This window comes from Spermophilus citellus (genome assembly GCF_964194105.1).
Source record: "Spermophilus citellus genome assembly, chromosome: 5".
Taxonomy (NCBI): Eukaryota; Metazoa; Chordata; class Mammalia; order Rodentia; family Sciuridae; genus Spermophilus; species Spermophilus citellus.
In genome coordinates, this window is record NC_138186.1 from 124663755 (window position 1) to 124683184 (window position 19430).

At 34.3% G+C, this 19430-nt stretch overlaps 1 protein-coding gene across 1 annotated transcript in view; it reads right to left on the reverse strand.

The window, feature by feature from the left end:
• The window catches only part of ROS1 (ROS proto-oncogene 1, receptor tyrosine kinase), a 107207-nt gene that overhangs the window by 38400 nt on the left and 49377 nt on the right, over window positions 1-19430 (reverse strand). The window contains exons 21-26 of the mRNA XM_081296146.1: window positions 16672-16851; window positions 16377-16427; window positions 4510-4712; window positions 3032-3176; window positions 2042-2274; window positions 1774-1950 (exon numbers count right to left, since the gene is read on the reverse strand). Of these exons, the coding sequence (XP_081152272.1) occupies window positions 1774-1950; window positions 2042-2274; window positions 3032-3176; window positions 4510-4712; window positions 16377-16427; window positions 16672-16851 (989 nt within the window). The remainder of the gene's footprint in view (window positions 1-1773; window positions 1951-2041; window positions 2275-3031; window positions 3177-4509; window positions 4713-16376; window positions 16428-16671; window positions 16852-19430) is intronic.

A 19430-nucleotide genomic window follows, 5' to 3' on the forward strand; every position in this document is an offset into this window, starting at 1 on the left:
GTCATGAGGACTGGACCCAAGAGGTCCTTGTCTGCTGTTCTTTTTCCTAGATTTGAATGGGATGGGTGACTTAATGATTAATAGTTCTCTCCAAGGACATTACCCAAGCAGGACTGCTGTAGGGATGAGTTAGCTCTGAGACACTCCTATATCTGGTTAGTAATATCTGGCTTAGCATAGCATGCGTCTGGGTCTCCATGTTCTTATCAGTAAAATGAGAAGCTAGAGCATCGTTATTTCCAAAGTCCTTTTAGATTTAATTTGTTTAAACTAGAAAATGAACTTTACATCCCTTCCCTTGACTTTAGACTCAACTGCATTAAGCTACTTAAAGAGATGTCCAAAAAGAAAAAAAAAAGGTGGTCCTACAATTTTTCCAACCTTACTACATTTCAAGGCCAACATGTTCAATGGAAACATGTTCAAATGAGAAAAAATCCTATTAAACTATGGCCTTTGGTTTTAAGGTTCAGTTTTAAGGTTTAACTTAAGGTTCAGTATTGTTCTATATTTTCATAGTTTTATCTAAAAAGTACAAAATCATAGAAATATTTTATATAGCAAATTTTAAAAAGATCCTGGGTAACAACTTGTTTTTAAAGAATTAGTGAGGCGATGACTATACTGATTTGCTTTTAAGTTACAATTGAACAAAATATTCTTAACCAATCTTTACAAATATGCATGCATATATAGACATATATGTATAAACATATTATAGTGAAAAAGAAAAGTAGCAATTTAAAAAATTGAATAATCAATTCTTAGTATATCACTATAAATATCAATGTGAACCTTCCTTAGAAATAAATAAATCAGATTAGTTGATGCTTTAAAATTCAACAGGCATTTTTATATTGGTTAAAGCATGAAGAGTTTGTATAAAGAACCATTTAAAGTTTATGAGCCAACATCAAACTAGTTTGGAATAAACTGGCTTTATATTTTACTTCTCCCCTATGTGACAAAGCCCTCCAATGGTTTAAAGGACATTTCTAAACAAGTTTTGGGGTTTTGTTTTTTCCTTTCTTTTATTTCTAAAGAAACCACCAAGTTGTTAAAACAGATAACCATTCTGATAATATCAAAACTAAGAAAAAACATTATGAAATTACTAAACTGTAATATATACCTTTTGAATCTAACTTTTTAAGAGTAAATTACTTTCCTAGGAACTCTTTCTATCAGAAATTAGTATGCTTTAAATGCCAGACCTGAACGAATGAATATTATCAAATATGCTATTAATTTATACAGGAAAATCCTCTGAACACATGAAAAATCCTTATAATTTATTCTATTTCATAAAATTGTGAAGAAATAATATTTAAAGAAATAAGCCATGACTATGTGTTATGGTTTGGGGGATTTGTTTGTTTTGCTTTGTTTTATACCAAGGTTTGAACTGAGGGGCACTTAACAACTGGGCTTTTTTAAATTTTGAGGCAGTGTCTTTTTTATTTTTACTTTTTACTTTGAGATGGGGTCTCACTAAATTGCTTAGGGACTCAGTAAGTTGCTGAGGCTTTGAACTTACGATCCTCCTGCCTTAGCCTCCCAAGCTGCTGGGGCTAATCTTCTTTCAAGGTCCTACTTAACAAATATTCTCAACCAATCTTTACAAATTTGCACACATACATAGTCCTGTATTTATGCAAACAGACACATAAATATAGGATAGTGAAAATAACAAGTCGAAATTATAAAAGTGCAATCATCTATTCTTAGTGTATTGTTATGAGATTTACATAAAAATTTAAATTAAAAGTCTACCTTCTGGAGTTCAAACCAAAATCTAATGAGGCTAACATCAGGTGGAGCCTTCCAATCTAACTGCAAACTGGTGTTTTCTGGGACCAAGGCATAAGGTTTCTCTGGTGTGTCGAACATTTTGACAGTGACAGAATGACTTTCAGCACACCACATTTCCTTGGAATGGCAGGCCAGAACCTTTATTAGAAAGAAAAGAAAAGAAAAACAGCTGCTTTTCAAAATTTTGTGCTGTAAAATGGCAATAAAAAGTGCCCCATACACTCTGTACCTTTAACACATATTGTTGTCCACCAGACAGTGTAGTGACAAGGAGAGCAAGCCTGGCATTTGGATATTCACTTTGTCTTAGAGGAGTCTTAGGAATTAGGGCCAGATTTGAGATTTCCAGTTGATAGCGGACTGACTCTTCAGGTCCATTTGGCTTGTGAGATTCTCTCCAAGATACAAGGAGGCTGGTGTCTGACAGCACGGTTGTGTTAATGAGCCAAACTGCCTCTGGCACTGAAATAAATAGCAATGAAGGATAAGGGATGTTGCAACAGCATGGAAAGGTGCAAAGAAGAGAGGAAGTCTTGGTTGAGGATCCTGTCACGGGAGCAGAATGACTAACAGTGTCCAGAAGGAAAGTCAGTCTATTACACAATGGTAAGTTAGCAGGCTGCCTAAGCCTCTTGCCTCTTTCTCCAAATGACTACAATTTTACCTGACTCCAGCTCAAGGATAGGACCCTTCATGAATTACCCAATTTGAATGACTTTTGTGTGAAAATCATCAGAATATCTGAAAAAAAAATGATCATCACATCTTAGAACACGTTTTTGGATTATAGACTTTTTGTCTTTAAGGTAGAGATGTTATGTGATTTTAAATCTCAGCGGGTTCAGTGCAATACACATTGAAAAGAAGTCTTGGTTTTCCTGTCTCAAGTGTACAGAGAGCTATGAGTACATGGAAAGAGAGCGACACTGTGTGGTGAGACCAAAGAATGAGTTTCTTTGTGGAGCACTATTGATTTTGATGTTTCACCTCCTGACTGCTTTCCATTTTGATGGGTTATCATCTTCTTCTGTGGTTAAAATAAGGGCCAAGTTATCAAAACATTTTCTACAAATTCATTTTCCTTATTAAACTTAAAAAGGCTCACATAATAATTATTGGTTGGCATTTAGATCAAGAAAAACATAAACATATACATTATAAAATTTCACTCTAGAAACCCACACAAGTTCACAACTCACCTACAGAAACCTACACTCACCTCCACTTTTAGTTTTTCCTGAAATTTTTTTCCCCAGAGGTAAATGTTCCAAAGGATCCAAATAATAATTCCTTACAGCTGTATGTATCGTATATGTTGAAAATGGTTGTAAATTTTCAATAACAGCTATACTCTCCTGAGACTCCTGAAATTAATTCAAAAATCAATATCTGATTCTTATATTTTATATAAACAAGCAGAAATTATTTACACAAAGATAAAAAGGCTGATTTATTTTAAATTCTGGATTGTTCATAATGCCACATCCCAATCTACAAAGACCTGAGTTAATATCTCCACAAATAAATGCCAAGTGATTGTCATTTTGTGAAACAACTCATTTCACATAGGAAACTATTTCATAAGTATGACATTAGAAATTCAGCAGGAGGAATATAAGTGAACATAGTAAAATATAAAACTGTATCATCTAATCATTCTTAAAAATAAATTTTAAGAGGGTAAAAAGACATCCCTTAATGATTCTCAATTTTGATTGTGCTTTGGAATCACCTAAGAAATTTTAAGAAAATACTATATCTGTGTTTCACCCACAGATATCCTGATAGAATTGTGTGAGGTAAAGCCAAGATTGAGAACCCATCTTAGTCAAAGTGAAGACAATAAGACTAACTCTAATAAAGGAAATCTGTTCAAAGCCCAATTTTGATCAGCCAAATGATTCAATATCTTTCTGAAACAACTTTAGAAATGTTTTTTTAAAAAAATGATTAGAGCACAAAACAATAAAAGTAACAAAGAATCGTGTATGAATGGCCGAGCAGACAGTTTTGAATGTCCAATAGAAGAGGATTACTTTGACCTCTCGAACTGGTTAAATCAAGCCAAGCACGAAGCAATTATACATATTGGGTATGTATAATGTCATCACTAGAACTATTGAAACACTAATGCCAATGATGGAATAAATATTGCCTATCAATTCATTCATTCAAGAAATATTTACCAAATGTCTGCACAGTGCCAACTCTTATGCAACTGCTAAAAGGATACAATGGTAATTTAAAAACAGACATAATTCCTCAGATCACTGCATTTCACAATATGTAGGATATATAGACATAAATATTAAGTACAAGTTTATATTAGATAAATGCTATGGAAAAGAAGCATATATGGTAATATTCTTTCTGTCCAATTCATTTGTTACTCCTCAATCTTCCATCTGCTGTGTATACCACAAAATCAAGTTTCTGTCACTCTCTAGGGGTGAATAATCAGGGAAGGAGCAAACCCCATTTTTCAGGACATTCAGGAAACTATTACTATGAAAATCCATCAGCTGGCCAGAATTAACACATTTTCAAGTAACCTAACTTATTCCCAGACAATACATTGTTTTGATGAATCATCGACTGTAAGAAGTTGTATATGAGAAATGCTTCACTATAGCTAATAGTTTTAAATTTTAAAAAGGCATCTTGTACAAAGCCCCAAACCACTAGCTCTAATCTTACCAGTATTTTATACACCAGGTCAGAGCTCTTTTTCCTGCCATTAACTTCTGTATAGTAAACCAGGTATGTCGGTGTAGGACTGGTGATGCCATACCAAGTAAGATTTGTCTTGGCTGGAGGTAATCTGATTGTGAGACTGGTGTTAGTGGCATTAAGTATAGTTGGTCCTGAAATATCTGAAGCTATAGACAGAAATGCTTTATCTAAAATAAAAAGAAAACAAAGATGAAATATATGTAGAAGAGAAACAGCAGACTTATTTAGCATTAAGGGTAATATCAAAGGTTAGAAAGAAATTTGTAGAATATACATTATTTTTGTTAGGAAGGATAAGCATGAAAGTGCTTTGGAAATAATGTTCTCTTTGAAGAAATAAAAAAAGCTCCATCTCAATACTGTGTATGGCAGACACTGCTAGATTCTACCCAATATCATCCTCCTTTTCTTGAAACTCACTCATATAAAGTTGTTTAAGGTGGCATGCCCAGAGGGAAAACTCAGTTTCTGAATCTCAGTAGCAGCCTGGGCAAGCCCTGGCACACTCTAATCCTTCAGATGGAAGATGGGCGTCTGCTCTATGGGTCATCCAGAGCAGTAGTTATCTCCGTCACAATAAAGAGTAAGCATGCTGTTACATGCCCCTGCCCTTCACCTTCTCCCTGTCCAGGATGCAGATATGATACCTAGAGGAGCAACAGCTATTTTGTAAGAACTGACTAAAAGTCATGCTAAAGAAATCTTTGGAAAGACAGAAGTCCAGGTGCTTGATAGCATTGCTGCCTGAACACCACATACAACCGAACAAGCTATACCCTGCATAACTCTGGGAAGAACCATTCATGAGACTACAGTGGGTATGGGAATGATATGCTCTTGACCAGTGCAGTGGCACAACTCCATTGCAAACTCAGTAGAAGCCTAAAAATATCATGTTTCCAGCTGGGGATATAATTCAGTTGGTAGAGTGCTTGCCTCACATGCACAAAGCCCTGGGTTCAATCCCCAGCACCACCAAAAAAAAAAAAAAAAATCATGTTTTCATAACTTGCAGCTGAATGCAGCTTCTAATCCAGCCACTTTGATTAATATGTAAATTTTGATTAAGACATAAAATGCCACCTAAAACTACAGTGTGATCAAAGACAACACAAATGCAAATAACTCCAAATAAGATTTTATATAAAGAGTTAGCTAACTGTTTGACTAATGATCCATGGCACTTTGCAATCTGGCTCCTGACCTCTGTCCTACCCTATATCTGATTATGCAAAGTCATTCTTCAACCCAATCACATTATAAATAGTATGGATCAGTGCTGAACCTCCACCCAGACAGCCCTTCACATTGGCTGTCTCCTCAGTTTGGAAGGAACTTCCCCACCTAGGAACCCTTACTTTGGGCTCAGTTCCTACATCATCTCTCCTGGGAAGCCTCATTCAGTTGAGAGTCTCTCTCTTCTGTTCCCACCACACCCCTTATATTCTTCCACCATAGAACTAACCACATTTAGTTTGTTTTGCTTTTCCTTTTGGTGTTTTATTTCTTGATCACTAGAATGTGATGTTTCTTGGACTAAAATTGTATGTAATTTATCTTTGGGTGCTTGGCATATTTTAGGTACTTAATAAATGCTGCCAATATCTATGAATTTGTGTTATCAAAATATAAAATGCATCCTTTACATTCAACAAGAAAATGAGGGGGATGAGGGGAGTGTTTAAGTGCCAATGACTTGATCAAGCCTGCTCCTTCACTTCCTAACTTTTTGACCTTGGGAAGGATACTCTAGCTATTCTGTAAATGGGTAATTATCTATTCCATAGATACTTATATATTGCTTTATCCCTAAACATTGTGAGGATTTTTAATAAATGGTAGTTATTATTACCTTCATTATAAGCTATTAAAAACCAGAGGAACTAATGCTAGCCTGATCTGGGGATTTCAAATACAACTCCCAAAATGCAGAAAAGAGTGTGTAAAGTTAAAACTATCTCAAAAATTTCCAGGAATAGGGAATATGTAAGAAATCTGTGAACTGAACTTTGAGAACAATTGGAAGGCATGGTGATTCAAAGAAAGATAACTTTATAAAAGTTACAAAATGATCCATTATCCAGTTCAATTAATATTTATACAATAGTATTTATTCATTTGTGCTGATTTCTGGTCTAAATGGGGAATGGGATACTCATGTTAGCCACCAGAGTAATAATGTTTCAAATGTGATGGCTATTTTTGTCATTTAAAAATTTTTGTTTTAAAACATGGTGGTACATACTGAAGTATTGTAAATGTCATTCAGGACCAGAAAACAAGTAATTCCTGTTCATTTTCTTTGTAACAGGGATTGAATTCAGGGGCACTCAACCACTGAACCACATCCCCAGCCCTATTTTGTATTTTATTTAGAGACGGGGTCTCACTGAGTTGCTAAGCACCGCACCATAGCTGAGGCTGGCTTTGAACTCAAATCCTCCTGTCTCAGTCTACTGAGACGCTGGGATTATAGGCATGCACTACCGCACCTGCTCTTCTGCTTTTTTTATTCCCACACATTTTGAAGATATGAAATGCCTCAAGCTCAAAAGGAGCAAAGGAACTGGTAATTGCTTAAAATTTCCAGCAGATGGAGATAAAGTACCCTTAATTATGTACCAGGAAAGTAACAAAACAAAGTTGATGCTTTTTTTTTTCAAAGAAAATAATACATCATTATATTAATCTTATTTTAATGAGTCCTAGTACTAAAAATTCATGTTACATTTAAGACTGTTTAAGTGTAGGTGTGTGTGTGTGTGTGTGTGTGTGTGTGTGTGGCACATGTTATTCAACTTCAAACAGATATCACGTGTACTTTTTAAAAGAGACTTTATTATTGAGTGCAGTTTTAGGTTCACTGTATGATTGCAAGGAAAGTAAAAAGATTTCCCAGTATATGTCCCCACACATGCACAGCCTCCCCCATTAGAGATACCATGGGTAGATAGTAGTTTTATTGTCCTAAAAATCCTCTGTACTGTCTATCTCTTCCTCCCTCACCCCTAGCCAGCACTGATGTTATTACTGTTGTTATAGTTTTTACTTTTCCAGAATGTCATACAGCTGTAATCATACACTATGTAGCTTTCCAGGTTGACTTCTTTCATTTCTATGTATATAGCTTTTCTTCATGTCTTTTCATAACTTCATAGCTCATTTCTTTTTAGCTCTAAATATTTTACCTTAAGGTCTGTGATCTATTCTGAGTTAATTTTCATGAAGGGTATAAAGTTTATGTCCACAGTCATCTTTTTGCTTTTGGAAATCCAGTTGTTCTAGCAGTTTGTTTAAAAGACCATCAGTTCTCCACTGCATTGCTTTTGCCTCTTGTCAAAAATCACTTGATCATATTTATGTGTGTCTATTATCTGGGTTCTCTGTTCCTGATTTATTTGCCTATTCTTGCACCAATACCACAGTGTCTTGATTACTTTAGCTTTATAGAAAGACTTGAAGTTGAGTAGTGTCAGTCTTTCAACTATGTTCTTCCCCTTCATTATTGTTGCTAGTCCAGGTCTTTTACCATATCAAATAAGCTTTAGATTCAGTTTATCTATCCACAAAATAAATGGATGGAATTTTAATGGGATTGCATTGAATCTATGGACCAAATTGGAAGATGTTCCATCTTGACAACATTGAGTCTTGCAGGACATGAACAAAGAATATCTCTAACATTTCTTTAATCCTCCTTTGATTACTTTTATCAAAGTTTAATAGTTTTCTTCATGTATCTCTTATATATATTTTGTTAGATTTGTACCCAAGTATTTCATTTTGGGGTATGTTAATGTAAATAGTAATGCTTTTAATTTCAAATTTCACTTGTTTGCTGAAGAGGAAAACAAAACTTGTATTTTCATCTAATGTCCTGCAAACTTCATAAAATCACATACTAATTCTTGAAACTTTTTTTTAACCAAATCTTTCAGATTTTCTGCATAGGTGATCTTGTCAGAATTATCTTTTCCTCTCTAATCAGTTTAGTTTTTATTTTGTTTTCTTGTTTTATTGCATGCTGGGTTGAAAAGAAGGAGCAAGAGGGGACATCATTGTCTTGTTCCAGATCTTATTCAAAAAGCTTCTAGTTTCCTACATTAAGTATAATGTTAGTTGCAAGTTTTTGTAGATAGATAGATAGAAAAATACTCTTCCTCAAATAAAGAAAGAAATTTCCCTCTTTATTCTAGGCTTACTAAGAGTTTTTAATCATGAATTAGTGTTGGATTTTTACAAAAGGCTTTTTCTGCAATTATTAATATGATTGTGTGATTTTTCTTCTTAAGCCTGTTGATGTGGTAGATTGCATTAAATGATTTTCAAATATCAGATTTGAATAAATGGGATAAATCCTATTTGTGTCATATGATTGTTTTATATATCATTAGAGTTAATTTTCTAACACTTTGTTGAGGATTTTCCATTAATATTCAAGAGGGAGATTTATCTGAAGTTTTCTTTTGTCTGGTTTTAGTGTGAGGATAATGCTGACTTCATATAATAAACTCATTCTATAATATACATGAAAGAATTCCCCATTTCTATCTTTTGAAATAAATAGTAGGGAATGGTATAACTTCTTTTTCTTTTATTTTTGTATTTTATTTTATTTTTTAACTTCTTTCTTAAATGTTTGGTAGAATTCACTATTGAAACTAACTGGGTCTGGTGCTTCTGTTTTCAGTTATTATTGATTCAGCCTCTTTAAGAGATAAAATCCTATTCAAATTGTCTGTTTCTTCCTGTGTGTTTTGGCAGATTGTGTCTTTAAAGGAATTGGTCCATTTCATCTAGGTTATTAAACTTGTGGGCATAGTTCTGCATACTATTCCTTAGTTATCCTTTTAGCATTAAAAGGATCTATAATAATGTTCCCTCCCTCATTTATTTCTGATATTAGTAATTTGGGTCCTCTCTTTTTCTTAGCCTGGTTAGAGGTTTATCAATCATTTTATTTTCCTGAAAAATTGACTTTTGATTTAATGGATTTCTTGTATTTATTTCTTGTTTTCTGCTCTAATTCTTTTTATTTTGTTTCTCCTACTTATTTTGGATTAAATTTTCTCTTCCTAGTTTCTTAAGTTGGAAAGCTATTGTTTTTCCAAATCTCTTTTCTTCTCTAAAATAAACATTTGATCCTATAAATTTTCCACTAAGCACAGCTTTTTCCTGATTCTCACAAATTTTGTGTAGGTTGTGTTTTTATTTTCATTTAGTTGAAAACATTTCAGCATTTCCCTTGAGATTTCTTCTTTGGCTTGTACATTATTTAGAAATGCATTTTTTAATCTCCAACCATCACTCTGTTATTGATTTCTAGCTTAATTCCCTTATAGTGTGAGAATAGATATTGTGTGATTTCTGTTCTTTTAAATTTGTCAAAAGTATGTTTTATACCCGAGAGTGTGTTTGATCTTGATGAATATTGAATGTGAGTTTGAGAAGAATGTATATTCTGCTGCTGTTGAATGTAGTCAATAAATGTCCATTATATCCAATTAATTGATGGTGTTGCTATATTTAAATCTATACTTGCTGATTTTCTTCCTGGATCCATTCATTTCTAATAGATGAAGATTGATGTCTGCAACTTTAATATTAGGTTATCTATCTTCCTTTGTGATTCTATCAGTTTTTGTCACATGGATTTTTGACATATATACATTAAGGATTGTTATGTTTTCTTAGGAAACTGACCTATTCATCATTCATTATTCAAAAATGCATTGGTAAATATCCATGTGTTTATACAGTTTCTGTACTTTGTGTGTGTGTGTGTGTGTGTGTGTGTGTGTGTCTGTGTGTGTGTTGATTTCTATTTTTATTCCATTATGATCAGATAAGACACAGGGTATGATATCAACTTTTTTATTTGTTAAGAGTTGCTTTGTGGCCTAAAATATGGTCTGTTTTGGAGAAGGTTCCACGAGTAGCTGAAAAGAATGTGTATTTGGCTGTTTGGGGATGAAATGTTCTATAAATGTCTATTAAGCCAAATTGATTTATTTTATATTTATATATATATATATATATATATATATATATATATATATATATATATATATATATATATTTAGACCTGAAGAGTCTTTACTGAGTTTATGTCTGAAAGACCTATCTATTCATGAGAGAAGTGTGCTAACATTACCCGTACTATTTTACCGGGGTCTATTTGAGTCTTTAATAAAAATAGTGTGTGTTTTGTATAATCAGGCGTACCAAAGTGTGGGGCATAAATATTTACTATCTTTATATCTTTTTACTAGATTGTTCTCTCTACCAGTATAAAGTGACCTTCTTTTTTTCTCTTTTAATTAATTTTGGCTTGAAGTATGTGTTGCTAGATATGTGAGTAACTGTTCCTGCTTGTTTTGGGACTCTATTCACATGATATGTTAATTTCCATCTTTTCATTTTCAGCCTGTGGCTCTCTTAGTGTTGCAAACAACATATGGTAAGATCTTCTTTTTTAAAATCCATCTGCCATCCTGTCTTTTAATTAGAGAGGTAAAAGCATTTACATTCAAGGTTTTTATAGAGAAATATGTATTAATTTCTGCAATTTTTATTTATTTCTAATGTTTAAATTGGTCCTGTTTCTCATTTTCCTAGTTACTCTTCAAATGAGATATGTTGATTTGTGAGTTCTGGGTTTGGTTGTTTGTTGTTTTTTCCTTCTGTGCGAAGTATTTATGTTATTTTCTGTAGTGCTGGTTAGGAGTCATGCATTCTTTTAGTTTCTGTTTATCTTGGAAGATTTTTATTCCATCTTTGATTTTGAAGGATAGCTTTGATGGTTATAACAATGTTGAGTTCTTTGGGGGCTTGGAACACATTATTCCTATCCTACTAGATTTTAGAGTTTGTGCTGAGAAATCAAAAGTGATTTTGATTGTCTTGTTTCTAAAAGTGAACTGACATTTTTCTCTTGAGGCTTTTAAAAATTCTATCTTTGTCTGTTTGTGAGGCATTTTAGTTATAATGTGTTGTGGAGTGTTTTTAAATTTTATTTTGCCTATTTGGAGTTCTAAATGCATCTGTATCTATATGTCCACTTCATTACCAAGGTTTAGAAATTTTATTATTTCCCTGAAGAGATTATCTCTGCCTTAGCCTGCATCTCACAACACTTTTCAATTATTTTCTTTTCTTTAGTACTGCCTGAATGTTCAAGACCTGCTCCAAGAACTTGTGTCTTCAGCATGGTCTAGTCTACTAGAGAGACTTTCAACTGAACACTTAATTTGATTTATTATGCCTTTCATCTCCAAAGTCTCTGTTTGGTTCTTTTTAAATATCTATATCTCCTTATTGAATTTATCTTTTAAATCCTGAACTGACTCCTTAATTCATTCAGTTGTTCTCTGTGTGCTCTTGGACATCACTGATCATTTTTATAATAATTCATCTGAATTAATTATCTGACATTTTATCCACTTCAATATCTTTGGAGTCAATTGTTGGTGAATTATGAACTTTTGGGAGGTGTCATGCTATCTTGTTTTTTCATCTTTCTTGTATTCCTTTATTGGGTTTTAGGTATCTGTTGAGATGGCGTTCTCTTTCACTCTTGTGTGTATGCTTTTTTAGGACATAATCTTCTTTTGCAAAAGTATTCTAAAATGATCTAGATTAAAACCCCTCATGCATGTGTCATCCAGATCTTTTTGTTAATTCTGTTTTTGCTATAGAATTGAATGGCCACAAGTAGAACCTACTTGGGGCCTGATTGTTAGTCTGGGTTTTTTGTCTTGTTTATTCTTTGTATTAAACTATCAGTGAAGTCTGAGTGTGGTTAATTTGTGTGTGGGGTAAGGTGCATTGTCACTTGACTGAGTTTATTTCAGCAGTAGAGTCTCTACTCTGTGAACTTGTAGTGTCTCTGTAGATTCCCAGAACTTCAAGATACAGGGGAAAACAAACAATAGCAACAACCAAAGCAAACAAGTAAAAATGTCCCATGCCTACATCTATAACATTAATTACCACAAAAACAGAAATGGTAAGGTCAGCAATTGCCAATAGCAAAAATAATAAATAGCTATGAAATAATCTGGCCTTAAAGTAAACAACAAGTGTCAACTATGTGATGCATAGTACTAATAAATGCATCCACATGAATGGTGGAGGCAGGAGTTATATAAATCAAATAATTCTAAAAGTTAAAAATACTGTTCATTAAAAGAAAAGAAAATGTTATGGGAAGGTAAAAGAAAGTTTAGAATGTTCAAATGTAAACTGAGAGAATACAGAAGAGATGTAGCAAGTGGTGGACATAAATTAGAAGGAAGAGGAAAACTAGAACAAAGTAAAAAGAAAGAGGAAGCAAAAATAAGAGAATTTTACTGTCAGCAAGAGAAGAACAGAGAGAAAGAGAGACAAAAACAAAGCAAAACAAAAATAAGAAAACAAAAAGCCATAATCCTCAAAAGACAAGGAAAAATAACATTTAAAAAATGCTAAAAATGAGGAAAAAATTTAAAAATACATATAGGTATATATATATCTACAAACCAAGTAGCACAGCAACACACACACACACACACACACACACACACACACACACACGAGCAACAGTAGGAAAAAGAAAAGAAAAATATTCTTAAAGAAAAATGAAAGAAATGTCATCACTGAGGTGTTAACAAGGATGGATGGTCACTGCTTGTACCCAATTGTCCTTCTTTCCATTTCTTCTTGGGTTATGCACTAAGGAAGGGGAAGCACAAGGGCTAGAGAATGTTGATTTCTTCCTCTCTTTGTGTTGGAGCCTAAAAACTGAAATTGGTTGAAATAGCTTTCAGCTTCCCCTTCTCACCAGGGTAAGAATGGAATGGGAAGTACTATTGCTTGGAGTCTTGTCAAGACAGACCAGATCAATGGACTCCCCGGGTGGGATTGCTGGGGAGTTCTAAGACGGGAGTTCTAAGATGGGAATTCTGGTAGCTGAGGCTTACCTCAACTCAGGCTATAGGGACTTTATTGAGTGATAGCTGTTCTGGAGAGATTAGATCAACACACCCCTAAGGAAAAGGAGATGAAGATCTCTGCTCAGAGTCTGGATCTCAGGAACCTCCAAGAATTCTACTCACAGGGCAGGGGAGACAACTCGCCACAGGTCTTACACACCCTGCTGCCCAAGAATACAACTTTCTCAGGCTTACACCAGGAGTGTATTCACACTGGCTTGTTCCGTTTCTAGATCCTCTTCAGCTGGTCATAACAGCCACCAGACTCGAGGAAAAGCAGGTTGTACTCCCCTCTATTTTTCTGCCTTGAATTCCCATCCCCACCCCGAGTATAATCTCTGTCCCTGTTTTAATCATGTTCTGCTAGGCAGACCCTAGGCCCCATCACAGGAGCTTCTCAGGACAGTATATTTGCTAGGATCTCCCAGGTTTCTGCAGCAGCAAGCTGCAGTGTGGCCTCCTCAAGATGCTCCTGCCTCAGCTCTCCACTTTCCAGTTAAGAAACACAGAGAACTTCACAAACACTTAACCATGCGGCCTCTGGATCAGCTAAGTGCAGGCTGATTTTCTGATCTACATGTTTTTCTGAACTAGGTTTGTCTATTGTGTTTCTCTGTTTATATTGCTCCTCCCCTCTGTGGTGAACCAGCATTGCCTCTGCTGTCTCAATTGGTTTGTCTCTGATGTAGGCTTTATTGTTCTTCATGTAATGCATCTGAATTTGTGAGTCTAAATCTCTGATATTGAATTTCAGTGAATTCCCTCTTTCACCCACCTTGATGAGAAACAATATCCCCACTGCTTGAATTCCAAACCACAGAGCAACTGGAAATGCAGTCTTCCTCTAATCTGCCCTCTTGAACGGCTCTGTTTTGAGGGTTTCTATTGAGAGCTCTTCAAGCTCAGAGTTTCTTTCCTCAGCACCCTGTCCAGTCAATTAATAAGCCCTTCAAAGACATTCTTCACTTCTGTTACAGTATTTTTATTTTTATCTCTGGCATTTCTTTTTTTTTTCTTAGAATTTCCATCTTTTTGTTTACAATGACCATCTGCTCTTGTAACTGACTATTTTGTTCATTAAAACTGTTAGCATTTTAATTATAGCTTTTTAAATTCACAGTCTGATAATTCCAACATCCCTGCCATCTGAGTTTCATTCTGACTCTCACTGTATCTTCAATCTGTATTTTATGCCTTTTAATTTTTTTTTCTTGATAGTAAGACTTGATGTACTGTGTAAAATAAATTGCTATAAGTAGTCTTTTAGTAATGTGATTTTGAGGGAGTAGAGAAGGCTTTTCAATGTCCTAGATTAGGTTTCAGACTTTGATTTGGTGCCTCTGGACTGTGGGCTTTACGAGTTCTTCTTAGTCCGTACTCTTAAATGAAATTGCATGGCTACAGTGGGCTGAATTGAGTACTTCCATTTTCCAAGGTAAATTATATTCTGATAAAAACCCAGAATGTTAGACTGTGGCTAAATAGTTTCTCTTAAGAGCCAAGCTTGTTAAGAAGAATAGAATGCTCTAGTGTATTTTGAAACAATTCCTTTTCCCTTCCTCCTGCTGGCAACACAAGGAGATGTGCTAAGATCTTCACTGTGAGAACCAGGTCAAGTTCCTAGAGAGATAACTCAGAATAAGTGTGGGAGCTCCCCCAACTAAATGCCCCTGGAGTTTTTAACTCTCAGAGTAATCCATGAAGTATCTAGCAATTCATCAGTTCTAGTTCAGAATTCCTTACCCTTGGCACTAGTTCCCACAAGGTTTTTTGCTTTTGGATTTCTTCCTCCAGTAAATTGCAATTCTCTACTTTTACCATCTTTCTTTCTAGTTTGAGGGGCTGAGACCTCATTTTTTTTATAGATCTAAAAAGAGTTGAGTCTTCCATTTGCTTTTTACTTACTGAAACTGGTTGAAATGGCTTTCAGCTTCCCTTTTCACCAGTATAAGGTAGAATGGAATAGGAAGTACTATTGACTGGAGTTTTATTCAGACAGACCAGATCAATGGACTTCTAAGGTGGGAGTCTTTTTACTCACTATTAGGGAAGAATGGTACCTTTCAAGCTTCTAAAATGCTGGGTCAGAAACCATAAGTCCCATAAACATTTTAAATCTCTTAGTATTCTTATAGTAAAAAGTGAATTATTTCACCAAAATATGAAGTAAGCCTATTTATTAATTCTTACATTTTTTCAACTTACATATTTTAAAACAATATATTTAAGCACAGGAAGTTATTTCATTCATTTTTGTTACTCTCTAAGAGATATTAATGCTTAACTGAGAAAGACACCTGAACCTTAATGGCGAGGAGAATTTGATAAAAAAAAAAAATCTCAAATTGCTTGAGATTTGAATGTCACCAGAGATAATGCAATGCAGTTTTTGCTTCTGTTTGTTGGTTTTCAGCTTTTTTAAAGTTTACTTTTACTCCCAGTAGAAAATATTTAGTTCTGCTTTAATATGATACATACATTCCTATAAATAATTCCATAAATTCAAAGAGGTCATGGGAAAAGTAGGACTAGAGGAACACACTAAAAATTTCATCAGTGACAACTTAAAAAAAAGATAAAAAGTTGGGGTTATAGCTCAATGGTAGAGCACTTGCCTAGCATGCATGAGGCCCTGGATTTAATTCCTAGCAGAACAGAAAAGGAGAGAAAGAAAAAAGGGAGGATAAAGAGAGAAAAAGAGAGAGAGAGAGAGAGAGAGAGAGAGAGGAACTTAAGTAAAAATGGCAACACCAATTTACACATATTAAATGGCACTATATATTACCCCAACATATTAGCACATAACACTTCAATATATAATGCATACTACATCATACTACAACAAATATAGCACTTTACCTTGAAAAATAACTGGGACTTTATGAAATGCTTTTACACACCACTGGGAAGCTGAAAATATCAGTAAAGTGGAAAAAAGACAGAAATAAGAGAAATTTTGTGACTGAAAAGAGAAAAAAACAGAGACAATTCAAGTCAGAGGTTTCCCACATCTAAAGTTGACTCTGCAACCCAAGCTGTGCAAACACACAGAGGTAATTTGTGACCAGGGCAAACCTAAACACAGTTGACAGCATAACAAAGTGACTAGAAGGACAGCCTAGAGGAGGAGACAAGCTGATTGTGACTTTCTTACCTGGAAAAGGCTGCATAACTGAACTGTAAACCAAGATACATTTACTCCTTCCGGCCTCCACCTGGGAGAGGATGACCCCAGTTCTTTTCTTTGCTTGATAAATCTGGGTGTTTTCTTTTGTTGTGATGATCCAATATATAAATTCCCCACCCACAGTTAGGCTAGCCAGTGTCTTTTCTGCTGAATAAAAACATAAAGAACAAATCATACATCTTTAGTTTTCTACTCTAAACTTTTCCTGTTAAGTGCTAAGTTTTGAGTCTTTCTATTTCTCAATATTAAAAAAAATACTTTTATACTACTTGGCTAAATGATGTATTCTCTCATTTTAGCTCCACATAAAGTCAATAAATAAGGTAAATGCTATTATTATCAGCTTCATTTTGTGAAAATGTATACTGAGATTTGTAGGACTTAAATAATATACTCAGGGCCATAGTTAATTAAGATCAGAGCCAGGATTTAAAACCATTTATGCTACTCCAAGTCGAACAATAGCAATCTGTAACAGTAATAGGCCCAAGGCTCAGTGCTTTACTCAATGTTTTTATCCATAGTTTGGAATGAATGCATGATAAACATATTAAAGATATTTGAAGATAATACACAATTATCACTGTCACCAGTAGGTTCAGTTACTACCTTAAAATTCTAAAGTATCACAACAGCATCAGGAAATTAATTGAAATGTAGTAGAAACAAATATAAAATCCTAAATTCAAGTTTAAAATAAACCCTATAAATTAACAAATAAAAGAGACCTGGTTTACTAACAGTTTATGTGAAAAAAAAAAACTATCAGTTTTTTAAACAGTAGAAAACTCAAAGATTTGATGCTACTTTTATCTTCAGTAAGAAGACTTAGGAAGTCAGAGTCCCCCTGCACTGATCGGGACATGTTAAAAGGACAACATATTATTATGGGGGTGACATTTAATTAACTGGAGTTAAACAACAGGAAGATAACTAAGGCAAATAAAGTCCTAGAAGCTACGTCACTGAAGAGTAGTTATAGATACATACATTTTCTTCTAAAGAAAATGTTTAGAATGGACTATGACACCATCTCTACATAGTTAAATGGCAATCAAGTAAAAAGTGACTAATTTATTTTTTATAAATTTATAGATTAAAATCAGTGAAGAAATGGAGAAAAGATTTTGGCTAAATATCAAGAAAAAAATCTAATTTCAGAATTGTTCCAAAATAGATTTTCTTATAAAGTAGTAATTTTTTTATAAACCTGTGTTCAATAAAGGTTATTTTTTATGGAGGGGCTTTCTTTCAACATGACAGCTAAATAATCTCTAAAGGCATCTAATTTTCTAATTTTAGGATTATGGATTCTAATCGTGAATTTATGAAAGACTGTTCTTTATCTATATGATAAGGGCTCACTGGATAATCCTCGTGTATCTGATTTTAGAGAAAAGATTTTTCTGACACTTATTAAAATAAGAAACACATTTTTAAGACTAGCACAATATTGTAATAGAGAAGACAGATGTTGCAATACAACAAAGATAGGTAGGGATTTATAGCCAACTAGAACGAGGGAGTTAGTGGGTGGAAAATTACTGAGGAGACATCAAGGGTAAGAAGATTCTTGATACACTAGCCTAACAGGATTCTTGCTAAAGATCAGCCAGGGCCTATATATCAAGAGTAGGGATGAAGAACTTGATCAGATATCAAGAGTAGGGTTTTCTCTAAACTAATTTGGTAGAATTTTTGCTAAAGGTGGTCTTGCTAAACTACGGACATGTAAGGTCAAGGTAGAGGTGTGGGAAAAAAAGTGCTCAAAGTAGTGTAACTCCTTTGATCAAAGAAAGAGTCTGTCACAAAAAGCAGAGACAAGAGGAGAAATTCAAAACATCATCTCTACTTTTAATCCTACCGAGAGTATATAGAATTGTTTCTAAAAGACTCCGGGAGACATGTCTATAAAACCAAATGTACAATAACAACCCCCACCACACACACACGTTTTTAATGTCAAAACTTTACTTTATATTCCAGCATTACCCAAGAGAACTTTTCGGTGACAATGGAAAGGTTTTATGCCCACATTGTCCAGTAGAGTGGCCACTAACCATTTCTGGCTTTTGAAGCACTTGAAATGTGGGTAGTAGAACTAAGGGAGTAAATAGTTAATTTCTTAAATTTTAATTCATTTAAATTTAAATCATCACATGTCACCTGTGATTTCTATATTGGACAATGAAGAGAAGACTGTTAACAGCATATGGGCTAGAGTCTATTTTTTTCTGATGGAGTTACTCCTAATTAGGAGACTTCCCAAATCATTTTAGACTTTCAAACATTTCCTCTGTAAGTCTGAATTTCAACAGATAGATGCCGCATATTGACCGACTCATACTGAAAGTGGAATCAAAGAGGAAATAGAGCAGGGTGCTGGTAAGACCATCACTGTTGTAGTTGGCCCTGTTTTGACTTCTCTATTAACTGTGACCCTGGAACTTCCTTTCTCAGCCTAAGTTTTCTCATCTGTAAAATGAAGATACCAGTTCCTACCTCACCTAAGAATTAGAAGATTAAATGGGGCATGCATTTAGTAGCATGCTTAGAATATATAGTTAAGTTTGTTAAATTTTAGGTCTATTGTTAATTACAGATCTTTTTAAAACACTGATTTAGAAAATTATGTGAACGCCTACATACAATTTGCCTGTATACAACTTGATTTGAATTCTACAACAGTTGGCATAATCCAGAGCAAATACCATAAGCATATTCCT